Genomic DNA, 21,989 nt, shown 5'->3' with positions numbered 1-21,989 from the left:
GGTTATGAGTGGGAGCTGCTCTCTCTCAGCAACTCCTATTCTGCCATCAGTCAAGTGTGATTCTGTAATAAATTTCCACAAGGCAAACTATTTCTGGTAATTCTCCCTAATTAACACCAGGCCTGCTAATAATACATCAGTGCCTATGTGTTTCTGATATAACCAAGATCTTGTCTGAGAGTACTCAGAAAGGGAAACTGCCAACCTAAATTAAGCTTTTGCTGGCCAAAGGATTTTTTATATGTAGTTGAGTTAGAAAACCTTTGATAATCTTCTATTGGGGACATGTTAGTCGAAAACACTGACTGGCAGGGAGCTTGCTCTGGTTTCAGCACTCAAGGGGGGTTTATTGTGAACACATAGTTGAGACGTAAGCCTATAAATCTTGTACTGGATTACTGTTTCTTAACGAAGGAATGACAGATCTCTTATTCTGTCGGTGTATTTTAATGTGCAATGACGTGATTGACAGAAACCAAACAGCAGCTATTAAAATGTCAGATGCAGACTCGATGCCCTTAAAAGTTTGGCTTCTGGAGTTTAATATACTGTGGGCAAAATAGACTTGAGTTTCTCTCCCATTCCCAAAGTACAGCCCGAGACACAGACATCCCTCTTAATTTATACAGTTAGAAAAAATTCTCCCCCAAGCTGATAAACAAACGAGCAAGATGTGAGTGAGTCTACCTCTTAATGACCAGTCAGCTAATGAGACTGAACTGAGCTGTTCATATCCTGGCTCATGCCAAATGAAACGAGCAGGGAATTTGTTCTCTGCTTATGATCTGTGACATAACAAGGCTTGATACTAAGTATTCCAATGATTAATTTCAGCAATAAACATATTTAAAAGACAGCTTATCTACTAACTTACAAACATGTCTTACATACATTATATATGCAAAGCACAAAAGGTAACTAATAGAGTAAATGGAGTATTTTCAAATATCCTGTTTCGGGGCATTGGGGTTGGTCAAAACAGTGGCAGAGGCTCTTGAGAGGTTAACACACCTCTGGTCCTAAGAGGATGGAACGTGACATCTCCCCATGTTCACTTAAGTGAAACCACATACCAGCCAGAGAGAAAAACCAGGCGTGTGTGGACATCATTGCAGTTGTTTATTGAGTTCATTAGGTATCACTATACAGATTATATTTCTTGTGTGAATTTTTTAATTAGAAAACATATCCAAAAGCAAAAGAGAAGCTACACAGAAACTTAAAAATGCAAAGAAACAAAAGACAATAATTGAAAGGCATGGCAAATTACATATTAAGTGTCTAGATCCAATAACTTAGACGTTTGGAGGTGAGGGACAGACTGAAATGAGCATCCATTTGTGTAAAACTATTCTGTCTTCCCCTGCTCCAAAGGAGATGGCTGAACTGCAAATGCCAAAAAATATTGATGTAACACTGGACTCACACTGCGGCAATCACTTTTCTACAGAAGCGCTTGTAGCCTAGGGCTCCTTGAAAGGAGTAGACTTTGGTGCAGATAATTTTGAACACAGTTTTATATCGATATTTGAAAGATAAACGCTTACTTTTATTTTAATACTGTGGCCAAATAATTAGGCTTTAGCTTTACATGGTGACAGTAACCCTACCAATGGGAAACATGAAGTCGCTAAGCAAAGACTGCTACCTCAACAGGCAACAGTCATCCAGAACAATTACAGAAATGGTTATCCATATGGACCCACCAAAGTCTTAAAAATGAGAAATTGAATAAGGCACAATCATATACTATTGTTTTCATATGAGGCTTATCAAGTACAGTCTTCAAAATAAACATCTAGCATGAGAAAAAATGTTCTACAGTAATAATGAGAAAAATGCTACTGACACAGAAGACTTATAATAAATATGCAGGGAGCTTGCCAGAAGAGTAAAGTGCTGTGCCAGGTACTAAGAGCTCCATGCTGGTAACGAGGCAAGCTGGGCTTCACTGCAGACACGCTTCTGATTACGGTGAGAACTCATCTCCCAGGAGCTACTGTGTTAGGAACAGATACAAAACTTGCCGTACAACATGATAGGCCAAGAATAAAGACACAATGCCAAATTAGCAAGCCACACCAGCCTGTTAGGAATTAAATTTAGAGAAATACAACATTATAAAATGCAGCATTGTATTCCACAAATAACAGAGAAATAAAGGTTCAATAAAAATGAGATCCTTAAAGAAAGATAACTTCGTAAGAAATCCAAGTCAAAGAAAATTCTTTGAATATGCAAATACCAATGAGTTGTCAAATATTATCATGGCATATCATCTAAAAGACAAACCAAAACTTTTACATAAAAAAGTCACCAACTTATTTTGTAGTATAGTCAAAACTGGATATTTAGATCAGAAGGAATGCACCCAAGCCAGTGAGTCTGCCATTGGTCACTGAAGCAGCAATGACATCTAATGCATGAAGTCCCAGCACTGATTCTGAAGACACTCCCTGCCTCCCGAAAAGCACAGGTGAGGAGGCAGTCTGGGCTGCTACTGGAGAGGCTTCTGGTTTGTGATGTGTGTCAACCTTCCTGTTCATTCAACCCTCAGTTCGAGATTATCTGCATATCACATAAATTTACTAGAGCATAAATTAGCAGCTTTCAATTATCTTGAAAGTTCTTAGGAAGGTTAAACAAATACTGTAGCCTAAGACTTCCTGTGTAGTGCGTGTGTGCACGCGCACACTCGCGCACACACACACACACACACACACACGCACGCACGCACGCACGCACGCACGCACGCACGCACGCACGCACAGGTGCTCTTGAAAGATGGGGCAGCAAGAACTGGGGCACTTTGAATTTTGAAAGCACCATGCTCCCAACAGATTTAGCTACAACTCAGAAGGATCATGGGCTTTCATTCATTGTAGAAACAAAGAGAAAAGTATTAAATGCCACGATTTGTTTTCTCACTGGGCAGTGATCCACACTGCATGGCTTTCTCACAGTCACTTTCCTGACTACAAGCGGTACCTAAACAATGCTCTGCCCAACGGTGGAGAACAAATGACAGGACAATGTAAGTAATGTATTCTGGTTGCCCCTGTATTACCAAAGGCCAGATGATCACACAATTGGAGGGGATTTACTTCTTACTGATAGAAAAGGATACCAGACAAAAACCAGCAAACAAAACCCCAGAATAACTCCAAATAAGCAAAAAACACAGTAACAACACAAACTTGGATCTTATCATAATCCTCAATCCAAAAAAATTACTGGGCAAGGAAATTTTTGAATCTTCAGTCAGTGACACAACTGTAAAAACTAAGCAGTTTATTATTTGAAAGGGGAAGTTGTTCTTTTTACTTTCCAGGTACAATTGCTTTATTTCCCCAATTTCTAGCTCCTTTGTCCTCTACCTGCTCTCTGGGGCGGGGGCAGGGAAGACTATTAGTATCTAACACTATTGAATTGTCTTCAGCTCAGCATAAGAGATGAGAAGCAGGGCAGCCTGGCCCAGGTGGTGAGCCACACCCAATGCAAACAAAGTGCCCCATCTGAAGGGAGGTCGGCATTTGTGACCTTCAAGCAACCCGACAGCCTTTGGAAGAACTTAAGAAATCACAGCATCTCTTAGGACATGACACACTTTGATCAAAAATTTCCTTGGACGGTCTTACTAAAAGGACCAATGATAAGACCAAAGAAAAAGATACCACCTATTCATGAAATTTATTTAAACTCCTACTTACTATTTTAAAGATAAAGTGGGCTTATTAAACAATTATTCTTATTTGTAAAGTTTAAGGCACTTGTATTGCCTTCTGTGGATTCTCAAAGCTACCCAACAAGGAAAGAAATAATCACTTCAGCATAGACGCTAGAGTTTTTAATTCTAAAATGTAATTCTTTGCTAATTTATTCTAAGATGAATTTAGTAGTCAGGAAATTGATTCTTATAAAGGCTACTTCATGGGCAGAAAACACAGGCTAGTCATAATAAATCCCAAACCATCTGTGACTTTCTGAAGGCAAACACTTTCTCACAGACTTGGTTTTAATGTTAGAGTTTATCCATCCAGGGCTACTATTATTTTAGAACTCCATATAAATATTAAAACTAAAAATTAAACGGTAATTTTAGTTTCCCCCCTTTTCTTCAAATTTCTCCCATTTCCTGGAACTGTTGACTTTTCAGAAATTCACAGAGTGAGCATGCTTTTTGCAAAGCGGCTTGTCCTTCTTGGAGAAAAACGTCTGCCCTTCCAAACTTTCACAACACACCTGCAAAAGAGAAGCACTGCTTATAAGAGTGTCACCATTTAAATCAGATCTCCCAAAGGGGAGTGACTCTCCTTACTCGTGAACGAGTAAGACCACCGCTGAGTGAGACTCCCTGACACTTCATGATTCCTATGGCATTTCATGACTTCTTGGAAAAGCAATGACCTTTTATTTGTGTGTAACATAGTATGATTTATTTAAATCACTGATGATGGCTTTTCTTTACCTAGAGGGAAGCACTCAGTCCTAACAAAGACTTTAATACATCAAATACAAATTCTAATCAATCTTTTGAATGTTTACTTTTACACACAATTAAAGCATCAAAAAGAAATAGCTCAACTGCTTTGCCAAGCATGACCAAACCCAATGTCAATCTGTCCTATTGTATGCTGGCCATAGATTATTATTTTTTTAATTTATATTTTTTAAGTGTATGAGTCTGAGTATGGTATGTGCATGTGAGGGCAGGTGCCTTGGGAGGCCAAATGCACTGAGAACCCTGGGAACCAAACTCGGGCCCTCTGCAAGAGCAGAAAGTATTCTTAATCACTGAGCCATCTCTCCAGTCCCAATAGTCTGATTCTGATTCACTTCCTGGATAAAACCATTCATTCCTGAAAGAACTGATTTAACTTGATTCTACAGTGAACATCTTGGGCAGCCTCGGCCTGCTGAGTGGTTTTGTGGTGAGGCCACCCACACTTTTGCCTTCATGCTGTTTGTGCTGTTTTGCAAATGACAATGCTCGTGGGAAGGTTTTCCTGAGAAGTTAAAATTTAAAAGCTGCTTTTTATAAACTTTATGAAGTCTAACAGATGAAGTGAAAACAAGAAGTGCTATTTGCTTTGCAGAAATCATTAGATTTTACTGTTATTTATTTTCTTATACAATGGGTATCAAATGCTGTAGATATATTAAATCTAACAGCAGTAACAAAGATCAAGTACTGGAATGGAGCATCTTTACTGAGTATTAGCTTTCTAAATTATAAAAATCATCTTAGGTTAATGTTAATCTTTTGACTTATCTTAATCACTAAAAGTAAAAAACAGAAGGCCAGGTACAGTGATGCACAACTTTAGTCCCAGAACTCAGGAGGCAGAGGCAGGCGGACCTCTATCAGTTCAAGGTTGACCTCATCATCTACATTGCAAGTTCCAGATCAGCCAGAGCTACACAGTGAGACCAAGTCTCCACAAGGAGCTGCCGGGGTAGCTCAGCCAATGAAGCACTTGAGTTTGATCCCCAGCAACCATGTACAAATGCTGGGTGTCATGGTACATGCATGCTTGTCAACCCAGGGCTAGGAAGGTGAGGACAAGAGGGCTCTCTGACCAGTCCATCTGGCCCAAATGGTGGGTTCCAGGCCCATGAGAAACCCTGTCTCAAAGGAGGGGGCCAGTGTTCTGAGGGTGACACTTGAGGTTGTCCTTCAGTCCCCACAAGCACATAAACATACAAATACAAAGAAACACATGTGTAGACACCAAAAATAAATAAAATCAAAACCAAGAGCATTAAAGTAGCAAGTTCAGCACTCAGGAGGCAGAGGCAGGTGGATCTCTGTGAGTTCGAGTTTGGGACCAGCCTGGTCTACAAGAGACAGCCTCCAAAGCCACAAAGAAACCCTGTCTCGAAAGATGGAAAAAAAAAAAAAAAACCAACCAACCAAACAAACAAACAAAAAAGTAGCAAGTTCAACAGGTAAAATTCTTTTGCATGCTCATTATAGTTTCAAAAGGAAAAGAAAATTCATGAGCTATGTCTCAGTCAGGAAGAAAACTGAGCCATTTTTCTGGCTCTCCAGTATTTTATAATTTGTTTTTTATTTAAGAAATAGCCAATGTGTCAAAAATAAACTGGTTAATAAAGGAATTTAAAAACTCACATTTAAAACAGGCAAAAATCTCCTTGGAGTTAAGAATGCATTAAAAGTTATGTTTTCTCTGGGGTAAGACCTTATTTTATGCCAAATGATGTCAAATCTAACTTTTAAGAAGACTGAAAAACAGTGTTCATTGGTTTTGAAAGCCCGAAGTGCCATTACTTGCATCAAGCACTAAGCATTGACCAGGACAGTACAGTTTACTTACCGAGCATACAAAGCAAGTATCATGCCAGGTATAGCCCAGAGCTTCAAGGAACATGTCGCCAGCTTCTATGGGGAACTCGCATCCACGGCATATTGTTCCAAAAAGAGCATAATAATCTGCATCAGGTTAGGAGGGAGATACAGTTTAAACATGGCGAGGCTTTGGAATGGCAGGTCACAGGAAACAGCGGTAAGATGGGAGTTAAACGAGACACAGAGGTTAAGACTGAAGTGGAAACAAGGACTACAACATCCACTGGGGTGGGGCAGCTTGGCTGGGATTCCTCACTGGACTGGATGGGAGGCAGGACAATCGCTACAGAGGAACCACTGCCTACCTTGGGATGTATGTTCAGCACAGAAAGCATTATTGTGACACTTAATATTTTTTATTATATTTCCTGTGTTCCATGGCTCTGTTTAAATGCCCAGATGCATGAACAGGAGATCATGTTGTGTGTAGTGTTCAGTAGTACACTTGGATGTGTCCAGGTACAGTAAGAGGACTCTCAATAATTTGCAACAATGAGCCTAGTTAGTATAATCTGAGAACAAACTTTGAATACAGGTTTCAGGACACTTTCACAAATAAGTACTGTGACCGAGTTCCTAGATGGATTATGCCAATAAAACCAGCCTCAATTTCTTTTGTTATATTTTCCTTCTAATTTCATGACTTCATTCTGGAAATCTTTACTCAGACAACATGAGTAACTTGAAGGTTAGCTCTAAAATACTAACAAATTCCCTTTTGATGAGAGTGGCCTTGTCCTTTCTCTACTATTAAAAAAGAATGCCAGCACGTTTCCATTTTCTTTTATTCAACTCCACTGCTGCTGTGTTGACCTGTGAGCCAACTTTTGGCCTTTAATAATGTCAATCCAGCCATAGTTGGAGGGGAGGGATTCTATAATATGCAGCCTGGTGCAGAGATTCTTTAGCACCACTGCTAAATACAGCTCCACAGACTCTAGCAGGCAGTGCTCCAGGCAGCACTGAGGTGGGGAGGCAAAAAGGACAGGTGTGGATGCTTGTCTCATGGGGTTCCAGTTAAGACTGTGATAAGTACAATGTAGCAAAAACCAGTGCTATGATACAGAATAACTAGGCACACACTACATTATAGGAGGGTTAGGAAACCCTTCTCTGGTATGTGACAGTCATGATGAATCACACTGAAAGCATTCTAGTTAGATGAAACTTTTATGTATGAAGGCCCTGGAGCTAGAAATAAAATCTTAGCCATGTCCAGAAAAATAAAGGGATAAGATATGGGCTAAATCCAGTGTCAGAATGTAAAGAAGCAGGAGATAAATCTGGCAAGGTGGGTTTTGGCAAGGACAATGGTTCTTATTCTAGTGGACGCCATTTATGGAATACGAGCATAATCTGACTGCCATGGTTGACACTGCATCAATTTCTCTGCAGCTGCTATTGGGAAATCCAGGAGAAGAGTAAGAGTAAGCTGGGCATAAAGGCAGAGATGCTTATCCAATATCCACTGGCAGCAGAGTTGCTAGGAATCACTTGTTAAGATTCTGTTTCAGAAGAACAGAGAAAGAAATCCTAGGTGTTTGGACAGTAGACAGTGCAGCCATCTAATCTACAGAGATGGGAACATTGCTAAGAACTGGCTGAAGGTTAAAGAAAAAGAGTAAAAATTAGACCGCGATTCCCCTCTGCTAGCAATACATTACTTGTATATCATGATTTCTTAGAACACATTACACTTCTCAGGTTAGACAGATGTTTATGTTTTTGCATAGTTAGTCAGAATGTCTTACAAAGTTTCTAAAACTCTCAAACCAGCCAGTCAACTAAACAAAAACCAGAAAAAATAAGCTGCAGAACATGAGATACTCTGAAGATGGTAGGAAGTTTACAGCCAACTTAAACTGCTAACAACACATGGGGCATTTTATTGGAGGTTCTGGGGCTTCCTGGTGAGCAATCTGGAATAGAGCCAAACCCTTCCTAACTAAGGGGTTAAGGGGAAGTGAGCAAAGAGGTAAGTGATGCTGAAATGGCTTCAGACAAAAGCTGATGGTCTCTTGAACTTTACCACTGGGCAAAAATCCCTTCTTCTAGGACCACACTTTGAATTTTAATCTAAAATAAGAGTAAAACTGAATAGTGGGAATTCAGTTAATGGTAGTTAATAGAGGCAAAATAAAGCAAAGCATGTTTCATATTTTGAAATAGCCATTGTGGAAGCAATATCTGAATAAGGAGTAAATGGTAAGAAAGCTCACTTGCAGATGTGGCAAAAGAAAAGGAAGTGCTGGGTGTTCAGGTGACAAAGCAAAGGGAGTGGCAGGCTCTTGGACCCTAAATTATTAAAAACATCTTCACCAGGGAGCAATCTGAGCCAGGATTGCTTTTCTATTCAGTAATGGCAGCAAAGGATTTCACGTTTACTTTCAAGGTTGTAGCTTTAAAAAGCAAAGCGGTAACATTCGAATGTTGAACATTTCTCATGTTTATAACCATTTGGTATTCTTTACAGCAATAGTGGTTTTACGGTACATTATGAGTAGAATTTATATCTTTAAATGATTGGAGATTTGAACATGTTTTTCCTACTAAGTAATGCTAACCTTGATGCTCATAATGAAGTTGGAAATGTTCATTTTGAAAGTCATGAACAGTCACTATTATTTTTGTTTTGCTATATATTCAGAGTAATATGTAATGCCTCTAAAAGAAGGAAACCTTGTTGACCTAAACTTTTCTTTCAATTGTACAGAAACGTAAGCGTTTTAGCTTCATTCTTAGCAAAGGCACTAATGGCTTATTATCTCACCAGTCTCGCAGTATGGCTCTCCATCTTCCAAGTGAAAAACATTGTTGCGGATGGGCTTTCCACAGGCCACACACACGAAACAGGACACGTGCCAGGTTTGCTTCAAAGCATTGATGACTTCCTGTTATAGAAAGGTGGATGGAGTGAAAGATGACAATAAACACATCAATACCTGCTCTCATTGTTGAACCACACTAACTCAATGTAGATGTACGTATTTCATCTTTGTCTTGAAGTTTTCATCAAAGAAACAAGAGATGCTTAGTGGAAGATTCTCACGTCATTGAAAGCTTTTGTAAAAAGTGTGCTTTTCATAAATACAAATCCATAAACAAAGAATATTAGCTATTACTAACTCTATACATGCAGTGCATAAGGGAAGAATTACAGAAAGGTTTGCTACAACACATTCTGCTTTCTTTCAAAGGGCGTCAGGATGCATTAACCTAAAAAACTTTCATGGCATTATCTTGAAAATGTCATGAAGGAGGGGAAAGCATTTAAAAACTAAAACAAACCTAAACTCCAGTGCATTATGGAAGCAATAATGTAATCAGTATAATCCAATCAGCTCATTGAGTGTTTAGCTTTTGGGAATCAGCTGTGACTGTACTATGCACTTACTCCACTGAGTGAAGTGTGAACCATAAAAGCTAGGATCCTAGTCCACAATGGCTTCCTGTTAAATATTCCAAGATGCAAGACTTGGAAGAGATTTAATCAGTAAGAAGTTTGGGGTTGTTAGTTTTTCAAGAATTGTTCTAAGGATTCGATTAAGAAGAGGTAAAGCAACTAAAAAATAATTTCTGGAGAATATTTAATAATATGGGAATTCTTTCTTTCACTTCCTAGAATCTTATAACTTTTGCCATTCTTGACTTTTATTAATTAATTCACAGAATGCTTATTCACTAAATGTTACCTTGACATATAGCCTACTAACTGATTATCTGTCAGCACTTATGGACAAGCTAGCCATTATACTCCTTTATTGCCAATGCAATGTACAAATTAATAACATAGAGATTGGTTGGTTAGGTAGCATATTTATAATTGAAACTATTTTGAATGTTTCACACCTACTTAAGCATGTTCTCCACAATTCACATTTTTTTTTCTAGAATTTCATTATTGTATTTTCGGATTGAGAATTCAGGTAGAATCAAGCAAAACCATTCCAATTTGTACATGTTAAAGCCAAGAACACTGGTTTCTTCTAAAATCAAGTTTTCCTCCACTACTAGTCACCTACAAGTAGTCACCTGAATCTTCAATGTCATTGAAAATTGGGTGTTATAACATGATGGCCATGTATTCTTTTTTTTTTTTTTTGCCAAAAAAGTATAGCTTGAAATGTTTTTCCTATCACATGTACACGTCCATAACTGAAGTCACAGTTTTAAACATTACATTCATTCAAATAAAAATACTATAAGCTTCACATTTTACAAATTTGGTATATTTCATGAGATCAGTGTCCTGTGCTTGAACTCTGACAAGTAGGGAAAGGTTGCTCTTATAAAAGCTATGGAATTTAATTTAAACCAGCAAAGGTGTCAGTCCTGAGAGTTTGTGTGTGTGGTCCTGGACGACCTCTTCATTCCTGAGCAAACAGGGTCCTGCTAAGGTAGCACACCCACAGTAAATCATTTTTCCCATAGTGGCTAGACTTTCACCAGACCAAGCCAAAGGCAGCTAACCCCATGGGTCTGATATACCTCCTCAGAGGTCTGCTTCGTTTTCTTTTATAATAAACACAACTAATGAAAGCAGCAAGGGTTGATAAAGCAAGAAGAAAATACAAAGTAAAAATAATGGAAAGATTTATTACAAAATCTCCATGGCTTTCGGATGCACTACACAAGAACAAGTAGTTTCAAACACTCACGCCAAGGATCTTCCTCTGGCACCGGCCACATTCAGGAGCAAAGAACTTCTCATAACATAACTCGCAATACAGTGCTCCCTTCTCCTCAACAAACCCAATGTAAGCCATCGTGTTTTTGCAGTGAGCACAGTTAAATTCTTCTGGGTGCCAAGACTTCCCCAGAGCCACGAGGAAAGGTCCCCTGCCAAAGGAAAGAGACCAACTTGACTCAGAGATGAAAGTGTCTGGTGTTGGCCTGGAGAGAACATTTGTCTAGGTTACTGTCTGCTTGATTTCCTTCTTCAGGACTGGGCATGGCAGCACTGTCACCCTGCAGAGACTGTGTGTGAGGAAAAGGGGGAAGAGGAATAATAGCACTTGGGGCATCCTTCTAGAGAGGCCACCTTCTCCTCCTTCCCATTTGCCTGGGATCAGGGCACATTTGAACTGCATGACAGTGGGCCATTCCTGTGTACATCATCATGACTGAAAATGAGAACGATAAACGTGATGGAGAAGCAGCACCAGAGCAACACATGTCTAAGGCAGGAAGCAAAGCTGAAAACAAAACAAAACAAAACAAAACAAAACAAAAAACAAACTCTCAATTTGGCAAGGTTAGATCCTTAAGAATAATGACTTCCTGAGACGCCTCAGACTTTCTTCCCTCATGATGTCATATGCTTATTTCTCACCTTTATTAAATGTTTCAAGTTCAGCTTCTAAATTAACCAGAAATTGAACTGTACACTATCAGTTGTTTGAGGCTTGATGGGAGGCTTTTATTTCATTCAAATATGACTAATTTAAATTTTATTGCATTAAGAGCCTTAAACATGAAATCTATCCCTAAAATGTATTTAACTATGCATGACAATGCTACCAAACATAGTCTGATGTTCTACAGTAATCCCCAGACATCATTCATCTTGCCTAATTGAAGTTTTATACCCAACATTTACCAATCCCTCCTTCCCTTTCTCTAAATAAGACAGACTTGGGGGTGAGGGAGGAACAAGATCTTACTTTGTAGCCTAAGCTGGCCTGAATAGGCAGTCAGTCCTGGGTAGTTTCGAATTCATGAACCTCTCTGCCTCGGCCTACCAAGTACTTAGGATTATAGGTACGACCTATATACACGATGGGCAGTTAAGACTGATTTTAATGTTTTTAATGTGTATTTTTATCAAGGTAGCAAATGTTTGTATAGAGATTTCCCCCCTAAATACTATAGTCATGACTGATAAGATGTGCTTGATTCACATAACAGGAACCCATTACAAAGCCTTATCTAGTTAGAAGCCTTCAGAGATGAAGCAGACTAGCCTCTGAAACACACTTTTCAGTAGCTACATCACACTAATTTTTATTCATGGAAGGCCTTACCTCCAAGGCACTTTTACACTTATCTAATTTGTTCATACAACATTCTTGTGAGACAGACCAGGGCAATTATTATGAACTCAGTTGAACAAATGGAGTGGCATGGCCAAACAGTATTCGAAAGATATGTCAAACGTCATACAATTACTGACTGAGCCAAAGCTAGGGCCTGACGCTTGCTTCTACTTCCCCATGTATTACTCTAGTCCACCGAGACTGCTTTCTGTCTCACTACTGTCAACCGGTACCACAGGATAATCACAGGCGACTGTTAGCAGCACTGGACTTCTAGGCAGAGTAGTAACAGGATGCCATGGCAGTGAACATCCCGCAGAGCAGCTTCTACCCCGTGACAACACAAATCTGCAATAGCTGTCTCATAGAGTATGGCTGCATGAGCCTCTAACTAAAGTTTGGGGCTAGAGACAGGGAGGACCTGAGAGCTCTATGGCTGGTCGGCCTTGCCAGGAAGGTGAGTTCTGACTCAGAGAGAGAGACCTTGTCTCAACATAATACAACAGAGAATGGTAGATCACATCCAGTGTGTTTCTTTGACTTCTGCATATCAACACATGAGTACATGCATCCACACACTCATGCACACGCGCGCACACACACACACACACACACACACACACACACACACACACACGCACACACACACGCGCGCGCGCGCACACACACACACACACACACACACACACACACACACACACACACACACACACACATGCACATACACACACACAAAAAAAGAAAAAACTATTTGGCCATTGCTCCCTACTACCAATAGTCTGGTACCAGCATATCCAAATCCACATACTAATTTTCTTAGCAAAAACACTAGCGTTCACTCAGAACTAACTTCTGCAGGAGTAAGGCAGCAGAAAACATTGATGTAAATTAAACTCTTTTTTTCCCTGTGAAGCATAAGAAAGTATTTCCTAGTTTTATTGTCTCTTAGCCTGCTTATTAAGAATTTGATACTTTTTTTGTACATGTGACTCTGCTTTGTTTGAGGTAAGTAGTTTACTATTATTAAAATTTCAGGGCAACCAGGGGAGCGCTTCAGGTACTGGAGCTTTGCAATGACAAACAAGGAAGGCATATGCTAATTATTTCTAAAAGAAAAGGAATGGCTGTGTGTCACCTATTGTAAAATATGTTACCTCCATCCAGTAAGCTATCCCTCTACTTGTAACTGCTTTATAAATACTCTCACTCCACAAACTCTTTCACTTATTTTTCTCAGTATATATTTGGCAAGTACTTTACCAAACATCAATCAAGAAGTTACATTCTCAAAACTGAACAAATCCGGGCACTGGTGGCACACGCCTTTAATACCAGCACTTGGGAGGCAGAGGCAGGCAGATCTCTGTGAGTTCGAGGCCAGCCTGGTCTACAGAGCGAGTGCCAGGACAGACTCCAAAGCTACAGAGAAACCCTGTCTCTAAACCAACACCCCCCCCCCCCGCAAAAAAAAAAAGCTAAACAAAATTTTCTAAGTGCTCTAAGTTTTCCCACCCACTAGGTATCTGGATGTGTAGGTCAAAGAAACTTGCAGGATGAACTTTATTGTGACTATAATGCAGTGGACAGTAGGACTTTGGGGTTTCTGTCACATTCTGTAAGGATATTAAAACACATTCATATTTTTTTACAATGCTAGGCTGTTTTTCATTAGGAAACATCCTCACCTCATCACAAGCTCAATGGCCTTGAGGCCAGTAATTTTATCGGTTACTCAGTTTTCAAAAGATACCAGTTCAACCTCAGACTCTGTATTTTCCTGAATGCAAATATGGGTGTGGGCTTGGAATAGAAATGAAAGCTTTGCCCCTGGAGCACATCTACTAATCCCAAATAGCTGAGGAGGCTCCTCTGAGGGCGGGGGTAGGGTTGGCAGTCATCTAATAACTGGGTAAGGAAAATACAACCCATCTCCTAGATTTTCTTAAGTATGTGTTATGACCAACTCAGAACACAAAAGAATTGGGGTCTGTGAGTCACAGTACTGAACCAGACCTAATCCTCAGAGAATCATTATTGATGAGCCATGTTTGGTGTGACACTTTAGCTGGTATTAACAGTTGCTATAGGAAGCAGCCTCATGACGTTCATCCCGTTCTTCTGGAAGCTGATGTGAGATTCTCGTGGAGAACTCAGGGTCAAGTTCACGTGAGCTCCTTGAAAATTTTCCTACCTGATTTCTGCAACAAGCACAGTTTATACTCCCTTGAGTAATCATTTTAGTTTTTATCACACTGAGCAGTAGATTACAAAAAAAAGAAAGAAAGAAAGAAAGAAAGAAAGGAAGAAAGAAAGGAAGAAAGAAAGAAAGAAAGAAAGAAAGAAAGAAAGAAAGAAAAGGAAAAAGAACAAAACAAAACAAACCAACCAAAAACAAAAGGGAGCCTGATTACGGGTGGGTCATTATGGTATGTCTGTCTCAACACTCACTTCACTCTGAATGGCCCCACCCATGATTTTCTCTCTTGTATTCCTCTGGAATTCACAAGACTAACATTTCATGGTTTTTGTTTTTGTTTTTGTTTTGTTTTTTTGTGCTTGTGCCTGAGTGCTCTCCTGTGTTTTGATGCACCTATATGTGGTATATGCACACTTATATATATACGCATGTGTGTACAGAAGCATAAAGCTGACATCAGGTGTCTCTCCCCACTGTTTATTGAGGCAGGATCTCTTGATGAATTGTGAGTATGCCAGTCACAGTTAGTCTAGCTAGCCGTGGAGACCCTGCCTTTTACATGGTTCTGGGAATCTGATGGTTCTGGGAATCTGAACTCAGTAGTTACCTTGCCCCAGGGTGGGTGTGGTGATATTTTGTCTATGATCTAATAAAGCTTGCCTGAAGATCAGAATACAAAGCTAGCCACAGCCATTGAGGTCAGGCAGTAGTGGCACACACCTTTAACTCAAGAAGCCACACTAGCCATAGACGTTGGGCAGTGGTAGTGCAAGCCTTTAATCCCAGGACTAGAGAGGAATGTAAGACAGGAGCTCTGCATGTAGTCTGAGATTATTGGTGGAGAGCACTGCAGTCTGCAGTCACTCTGAGGACAGGATAGACTCCCTTTGTTCTTCACCTTGGTAGTGGTAAGAACTCTACTGGCTTGGCTGCTCTGATCTTCACTTTGCCCTCCATTATCTGTCTCTGGGTTTTTATTATTCACGCTACACCAGGGATCCACACTTTCACATGGTTCTGGGATCTGAACTCAGGACTTCATGCTTTTGCAGCAAGTGCTTCATCCACTGAGTCATCTCTTCAACGCCACATTGCATACGTTCTTTAAAACGCCACTAAAAAAACCTTTGACACAAAGCTTATCATTAACAATGAAACATATAGTCTAGTCTATTAATAGAACAACTTTAAAACGTTTCATTGTTTCTTTTTTTTTTTCAAACTTGAGCAGTAAAGAACATGACTCTGTACCTTTAAAATACGAGGAGCAAATGAGTCTTGTTTTTGTCAGATCTCCTTCCTCTAAACCAGCACAAGAGGATCCTCCTTGCTTCAGTGAAGAACACTTCCTACCAGTGCCCCTGGGGGTATGTGCGGATTAAACAGCAAGCCTCTTATGGAGAAGGAAGCACTTACTACTTCTGTGTGTCAGCAAACACTAATTTAACAAATTCATTAACAGCGGATTAACACTAAAGAAGTTCTTGCTCCAGACGGGATTGGGTTTCCACCTGTGAACTGGAATGACAGGCTTGGATAACTGCAAGGGGGAATTAAATATGCATCTCCCCTTACAGTACTCCACCCTCAGCCCTTACTCAATGCATGTTGACTGACAAAGGGCAGGAAGGGAAGAGTAAAGGCATATCCGATTGGCTGAGATGGAAGACTACTGTACACTTTTTAACTCTGCTTGCCTTCTGCTCCTGACTCCTAAAGAAGGAAAGAAGCTGAGTTCAGAGAAAAAGAAAAACTTACAAATAGAAAGGGGAAAAAAACCGTTATCTTCAAGGGACACAACCTAACAGATCTGGATTAGTTTACAAATCAGTGTTTACTGCTTGCTTCTCTTGTTATTGAATCCCCACAGTGCCTCAGCCACAGATATTAACTCCATTACACTAATCAAGAAAACATTAGAATTTGCCAACTTTCCCAAGATCATGTAGATAACAAACTACAATGTGAGAATCTTGCAAAGCCCAGATAGTACAGATGTATTTATTGATGGCTGAATATATTTATGTAATTGTTATACCATCTTGGTGGATTAAGCATCTTGCAATTATGAAATGTCCCTTTTTTTTGTTTTGTTTTGTTTTTTTGAGACAGGGTTTCTCTGTGGCTTTGGAGCCTGTCCTGGAACTAGCTCTTGTAGACCAGGCTGATCTCGAACTCTCAGGGATCTGCCTGCCTCTGCCTCCCAAGTGCTGGACTGAATTAAAGGCATGCGCCACCAACACCTGGCTTGAAATGTACTTTTTTTTATCTCTTGTAACAATGTCACTAATGTGCATTTCATCCCACTCCAGAGAGAAATAATGAAGGGGAATGGAGCAGAGCCAACTAAGCAGAGCCTTCAGGGAACCCATTGTATAGATTCTCACTTGTACACAATGTTAAACCAGAGAGTTGACAAGATCTCTTTGAGCAAGTGTGGAAGAGGATGTGTAGACACTCTGATGCAGACTAGCAGGAATGCAAGAAAGTTTAGTTCCTAAAACCAAGTTATTTATATGTGCTGTAAAATAAAGTGAGTACCATTTGTTTGAATAAGTTTATATATTACCTATAATTACTACAGCAAATACTATTGAATAAATAAATCAGTTTTGTCTATTTCATTTACTTAATGTATAAAGAAGTTTTGAATTGGTTAAGTTTTGTTGGTGAAAGACAGCTACATGGCACGGTCACAGCTCAAAGATTACATAGAAATTAAGTCTGTTGCCTCCAGTGAGAAATGACAGTGTTTTGGATTAGGAGTGCAGTATGAACAGTGAGAAGAATTCAGACTGGAATACACATGTTCACATACACACACAGTACATATATCTGTACCAAACAGATTTGCTGACCCATCACATGAGGTCTGAGCAACTGTGATCAGGGATACTACTAACCAGGATGGAGAAGACAGAGAGGAGGAGGTGTATGTATACCTGGAATAAACGCTCCCATCAGATGGTAGATAGCATACTGCTTCTATTATTAGATTACATAATCTGTCCAAAGGATTCCTTTCCTCGTTGACTCTGAGCTAAGCAAAGGACCAATGATCCTAGATATGCCTGACCTAATCAGGGAGCTCTGTAAGAAATTAAAGAACAGCAGCAGAAGTGGAGATGTTGGTGCCAAGGAAGACAGCAAATAGTCATTTGAACTGCCTAGGGTGAGAGCAGCTTCTAGGAGGTGAACAACTCAACCCTCCAGCTTCAGACACTGAATTCTGCAAGCAGCCTGGTGTGTAAATGGTCATTTTTGTATCTTCATATCCAATTATGTTGGATATGATGTGGTGATATATTATTTATGATTTACTAAAGCTTGCCTGAGGATTCAGAAAGCAAAGTCAGTCTCAAGTGACAGAGATCAGGCAGTGATGTTAAACACCTTTAATCCCAGCAGTCAGAAGCTAGGAGGTGGTGGTATACACCTTCAATCCCAGGACTCAGGATTAAGAGATCTCCCAGATCTACATGAAACTGATCCAGTCCTAAAAAGAAACAGCTCAGACAAAGATGATCTCAGCACCTGGCATCACACATCTTTAATCCCAGCACTAGAGGGGCATAAAAGATAGGAGCAGGGTCTTCAGTAGTCAGCATCAGGCTTTCATTCTCCAGTCACGTTGAGGATAGTCTCAGGATTTTCCAGCCACGCTTAGGAAAGGCAACAGTCTGAGGCCTGGTTAGAGCATGTGGAGATAGGATCAGCCCTTTCAGTCTGAGGTAGAGTAAGAACTAGTGACCAACTGCTTTGCTTTTCTGATCTTCAGTTTGAAGTTTGAACTCCAGTATCTGTCTCTGAGTCTTTTATTTCTCATGCTATAATATGAAGTTAGTCATAATGAATTAAGCCCATTCTAATGACTAACTTCACCTCTTTAAAGATCAGTGCTCCAATGGCAGTCACATTCTAAGGAGACTAAGAGTTACTACTTTAACACGTAAATTTTGTGGAACACAACTCAGTTCATAATAGTAAAGTAATCTTCTTTGGGGAAGGGGATATGTCATCCATTCTGCTATCAGTGGTGTCTGAATGGGCTGTTTCCTTACAGAATAAATATAATCCAGCATTAGATAAGAAAGTAGAAAAGTGAGACTTTGGATAACTTTTGAATTTAGGGATGCATGTAGACTACACAGAGTCATTTAGAATGTTTCACTACTCAACATAGTTTTTTTTAAGACAGGGATTCTCTGTGGCGTTGGAAGCTGTCCTGGAATTAGTTCTTGTTGTCCAGGCTGGTCTCGGACTCACAGAGTTCCATCTGCCTCTGCCTCCCGAGTGCTGGGATTAAAGGCGTGTGCCACCAACGCCCAGCTCAACATAGTTGTTATCTTCTCCTTTCTTATTTATATGTACATTTCAATGTACGAACAAAATACACTACCTTACCTATTAGGGCTTAAGCTATTTTTTCTCCTGATTATAAGTAAGGTATATAAATATATATTTATTTATTTATAACATACATATGTAATACCTTAGAGAGCTCAGAATGTTGTACAGAAGAAACTAAACATCACATTGATGCAACAGATTTAGGAATTATAACTGTTAACTTTGGGCATGGTCCCTTTTTGGTCTTTTGGTACAGTAACCTGACTATATATACTATTACTGTTATATTTTCAGAAAAAGAAAACAGTGGTTAATAAATACTAAATGAATTAATTAGGTAACATATTTCATAACCAAACATATATGGAGTCTAGTCCAGGTACTCCCACTTTATCAACTTTGAGAGTTTGTCCATATAAGGTTCCATCTCATGGAGTTACTCTAAAGACACAGTAGAGTAATACCAATAAAGCTCTTAGGCAGTATCAGTCATATTTAATAAAGAGCTGGCTTTATTATTATTTTGCTTAATTTTGTTTGATCCTTATTTTATAGTTCTATATTTCTTTTGTCATTTTAATATGTGTAAGCATTCTCCTAGAATGGTTGGGATAGACATGAATAAAATGGAGTTAAACAGATCTGAACTAGAACTTGGGTACTGTTATTTACAATCTAAGCAGTTTTGACAAATGTGTGAGTTGTCTGTGCTTCAGGCTCCTCACCTGGGATACACAGTATCAAGAGCAAACGTAATCACAAGGTGGGAAGGAACATTTGGGTAAAATACACAACATCTGTAACACTGTCTTCCAAAGAGGATTGTAAGGGTGACATTGTATTGCAAATATAGATGCTAGACTCTTCCCTTCTCTCTCTCTCTCTCTCTCTCTCTCTCTCTCTCTCTCTCTCTCTTTTTCCTGTATAGTGAACAATAAAATCTCGGTTTATATCTTGCTTATAAATCTTGGCCAATGTTTTCAGTTGTTTTCTTAAATTCAGCAGCTGATACATTAAGCCAGGAAACCTTTTATTTTCAAATAAAATCTGAACCAGAAGGGACAATAAAAAAGACCTATAAATAAAGGAGTTAAAAGGAGTTCAGGGATTGAAATGGATGGTGCAGTAGGAAAAAAAAAAAAAGCATGATTCTCTTAGGGGTAACCCAGGACAGCTCTCCTTAAGAAAATGCTTGAAAAATACTGAGCAAAACATCTCAGTAATACAAAAATTCCTTTTCTCTATGGAATGCACACGGAGTTGCCTGAACGTGGCTCTGGTACTGTGCTGCAGGCGAAGACGAACGACAGAAGCATGACTACTACTCAATACTAACATTCTATATCTAGGAGGAAACCCAAGCATCACCAATCCTGACTCTCTCAGAACCTAGGACACTAATATAATATAAACATGAGCAGTTCAGTTAACCCTGTGCAACGTGCATGGCAACTGATTTTAATGACACAATATGTTAGATTTAGGAAGGCTAAGTCCTTCATATGCTTGTTGCTCCATCAGGAAACAAAGCCTGGCCTGGGCTACATTGGCCCCTTTAACACTTGTACTCAGTCAATATATACACATGAGAGATGAAGAAATGTTAGTTCAACCCTAGTTGCATTAGAAATGTTCTATCACAATCTGAAAGCTTCAAAAAAAAAAAAAGCTTCCTAAATAAAATACCTTATGCATTTGTAACCAGTCCAAGTATATACCTTTAAATATAAGTTAGGGATAACACCCATAAGCTTCTCAAGATTCAAATAAACATAAAAACTTAAATATTAAGACAAAATGAAAAATCAAGTATGGGTAGGTGCACCTTATGAATCACTTCAGTTGCTAACATCAGATTTTTACATCTTCTGAAAACAACCAACTCTTCTAAAAAATAGCTAATGTGATCCTAACAACATAAACTCAACTTTATACTTCTTAGTTTGCCAGGGTATAATATTCTGTTGAAAGTAGTATGCCTACAACTGCGGCTCATTTTAAAAACAGGTGTCCCAGATAATGTCACTTGATCCAACACCTTCTTGCTTTGGTAAGTAAAACTGACACCGAGGGCAAGAACTGGATTTATGCTTTGACCAGGGCTCTGATCCGACTACAGGGTATGCAAGCTGCTGTAGCACTTGAGCACCAGGCAAAAGTGCTATGTTATTTACTGTTACATGATCTTGACATGAGCTAATCCCCATTCCTGTTAACTTCCATAGTAATCGAAGCTTCAACACTTAAATGATACCAAGAGATGGATAATACAGAACAATGTAAAATTCAGCAGATGAGGGGATAGTTAGTGGCGGCCATTCATCCCATTAGCTGTACATGTATTTATTTCATAAAACAGAATATCTGTACATCAAAGCAAGCATCTCAGTCTACCAATAAATCTGGCTAAGGCAAGAAGAAATGGTGCTCAGTGTTTCTGCTTTGAGCTTCCTATTTTCACCATATTAAAAAGAGGCCCTAAAAGTTGTGATTATAGGAGAGCCTTGATGTTGCTCTCCTATATGAATTAGCAACTGACATGAATTAGCAATTGACATGCTTTGACACTCTAGTGTATTAAGCAACAGCTTACAATAGCACACAGAAGCAGTGACATTTGTTTCCACAAAGGATGTTATAATTTGGAATACCGTATCATTTAGCACCAGTATTGGCAACCACAGTAAGGTAACTTGTAGAACCTTGTTACATGTCAGAGTTTATATTTATTACCATTAAATCTAAAAATTTAACTAAGTAGAGGCAGTAACTAAAAGCACTGTTTTACTAATTAGAATAAGGCAGTGCTACGCTAGATTTTATGTAGATTATTTCGGTAAAACAGTAACCCTACAGAAACTTGTAGGAAAATGACTAACCAATCAAAACCAGGTTGACTGAATGCTGAGGCATGTCCCAGTTCTGCTCAATTTACGCTGCCCTAGACTGGAGACCTCCACTGCTCTGGCCCTTCTCTTAAGAATCATTTTTACTACCACCGTGGCTACTGGATAATTCTCTTTACAAATAATAATAA

General features: G+C 39.3%; 1 protein-coding gene across 4 annotated transcripts in view; it reads right to left on the bottom strand.

Moving 5' to 3' along the window:
- Window positions 1–1,098: 1,098 nt before the first annotated feature.
- Pdlim5 (PDZ and LIM domain 5) overlaps window positions 1,099–21,989 on the bottom strand; it is a 169,674-nt gene continuing 148,783 nt past the window's right edge. For all 4 annotated transcript variants that reach the window (XM_027395849.2, XM_035451934.1, XM_027395852.2 and 1 more), the window contains 4 exons: window positions 11,029–11,209; window positions 9,141–9,261; window positions 6,339–6,454; window positions 1,099–4,242 (listed from right to left, as the gene is read on the bottom strand). In XM_027395849.2, the coding sequence (XP_027251650.1) occupies window positions 4,153–4,242; window positions 6,339–6,454; window positions 9,141–9,261; window positions 11,029–11,209 (508 nt within the window). In that variant the 3' untranslated portion in view covers window positions 1,099–4,152. The remainder of the gene's footprint in view (window positions 4,243–6,338; window positions 6,455–9,140; window positions 9,262–11,028; window positions 11,210–21,989) is intronic.

The sequence above is a fragment of the Cricetulus griseus genome (assembly GCF_003668045.3).
Source record: "Cricetulus griseus strain 17A/GY chromosome 1 unlocalized genomic scaffold, alternate assembly CriGri-PICRH-1.0 chr1_0, whole genome shotgun sequence".
Taxonomy (NCBI): domain Eukaryota; kingdom Metazoa; phylum Chordata; class Mammalia; order Rodentia; family Cricetidae; genus Cricetulus; species Cricetulus griseus.
This window is presented reverse-complemented; position numbering and strand designations above follow the sequence as displayed.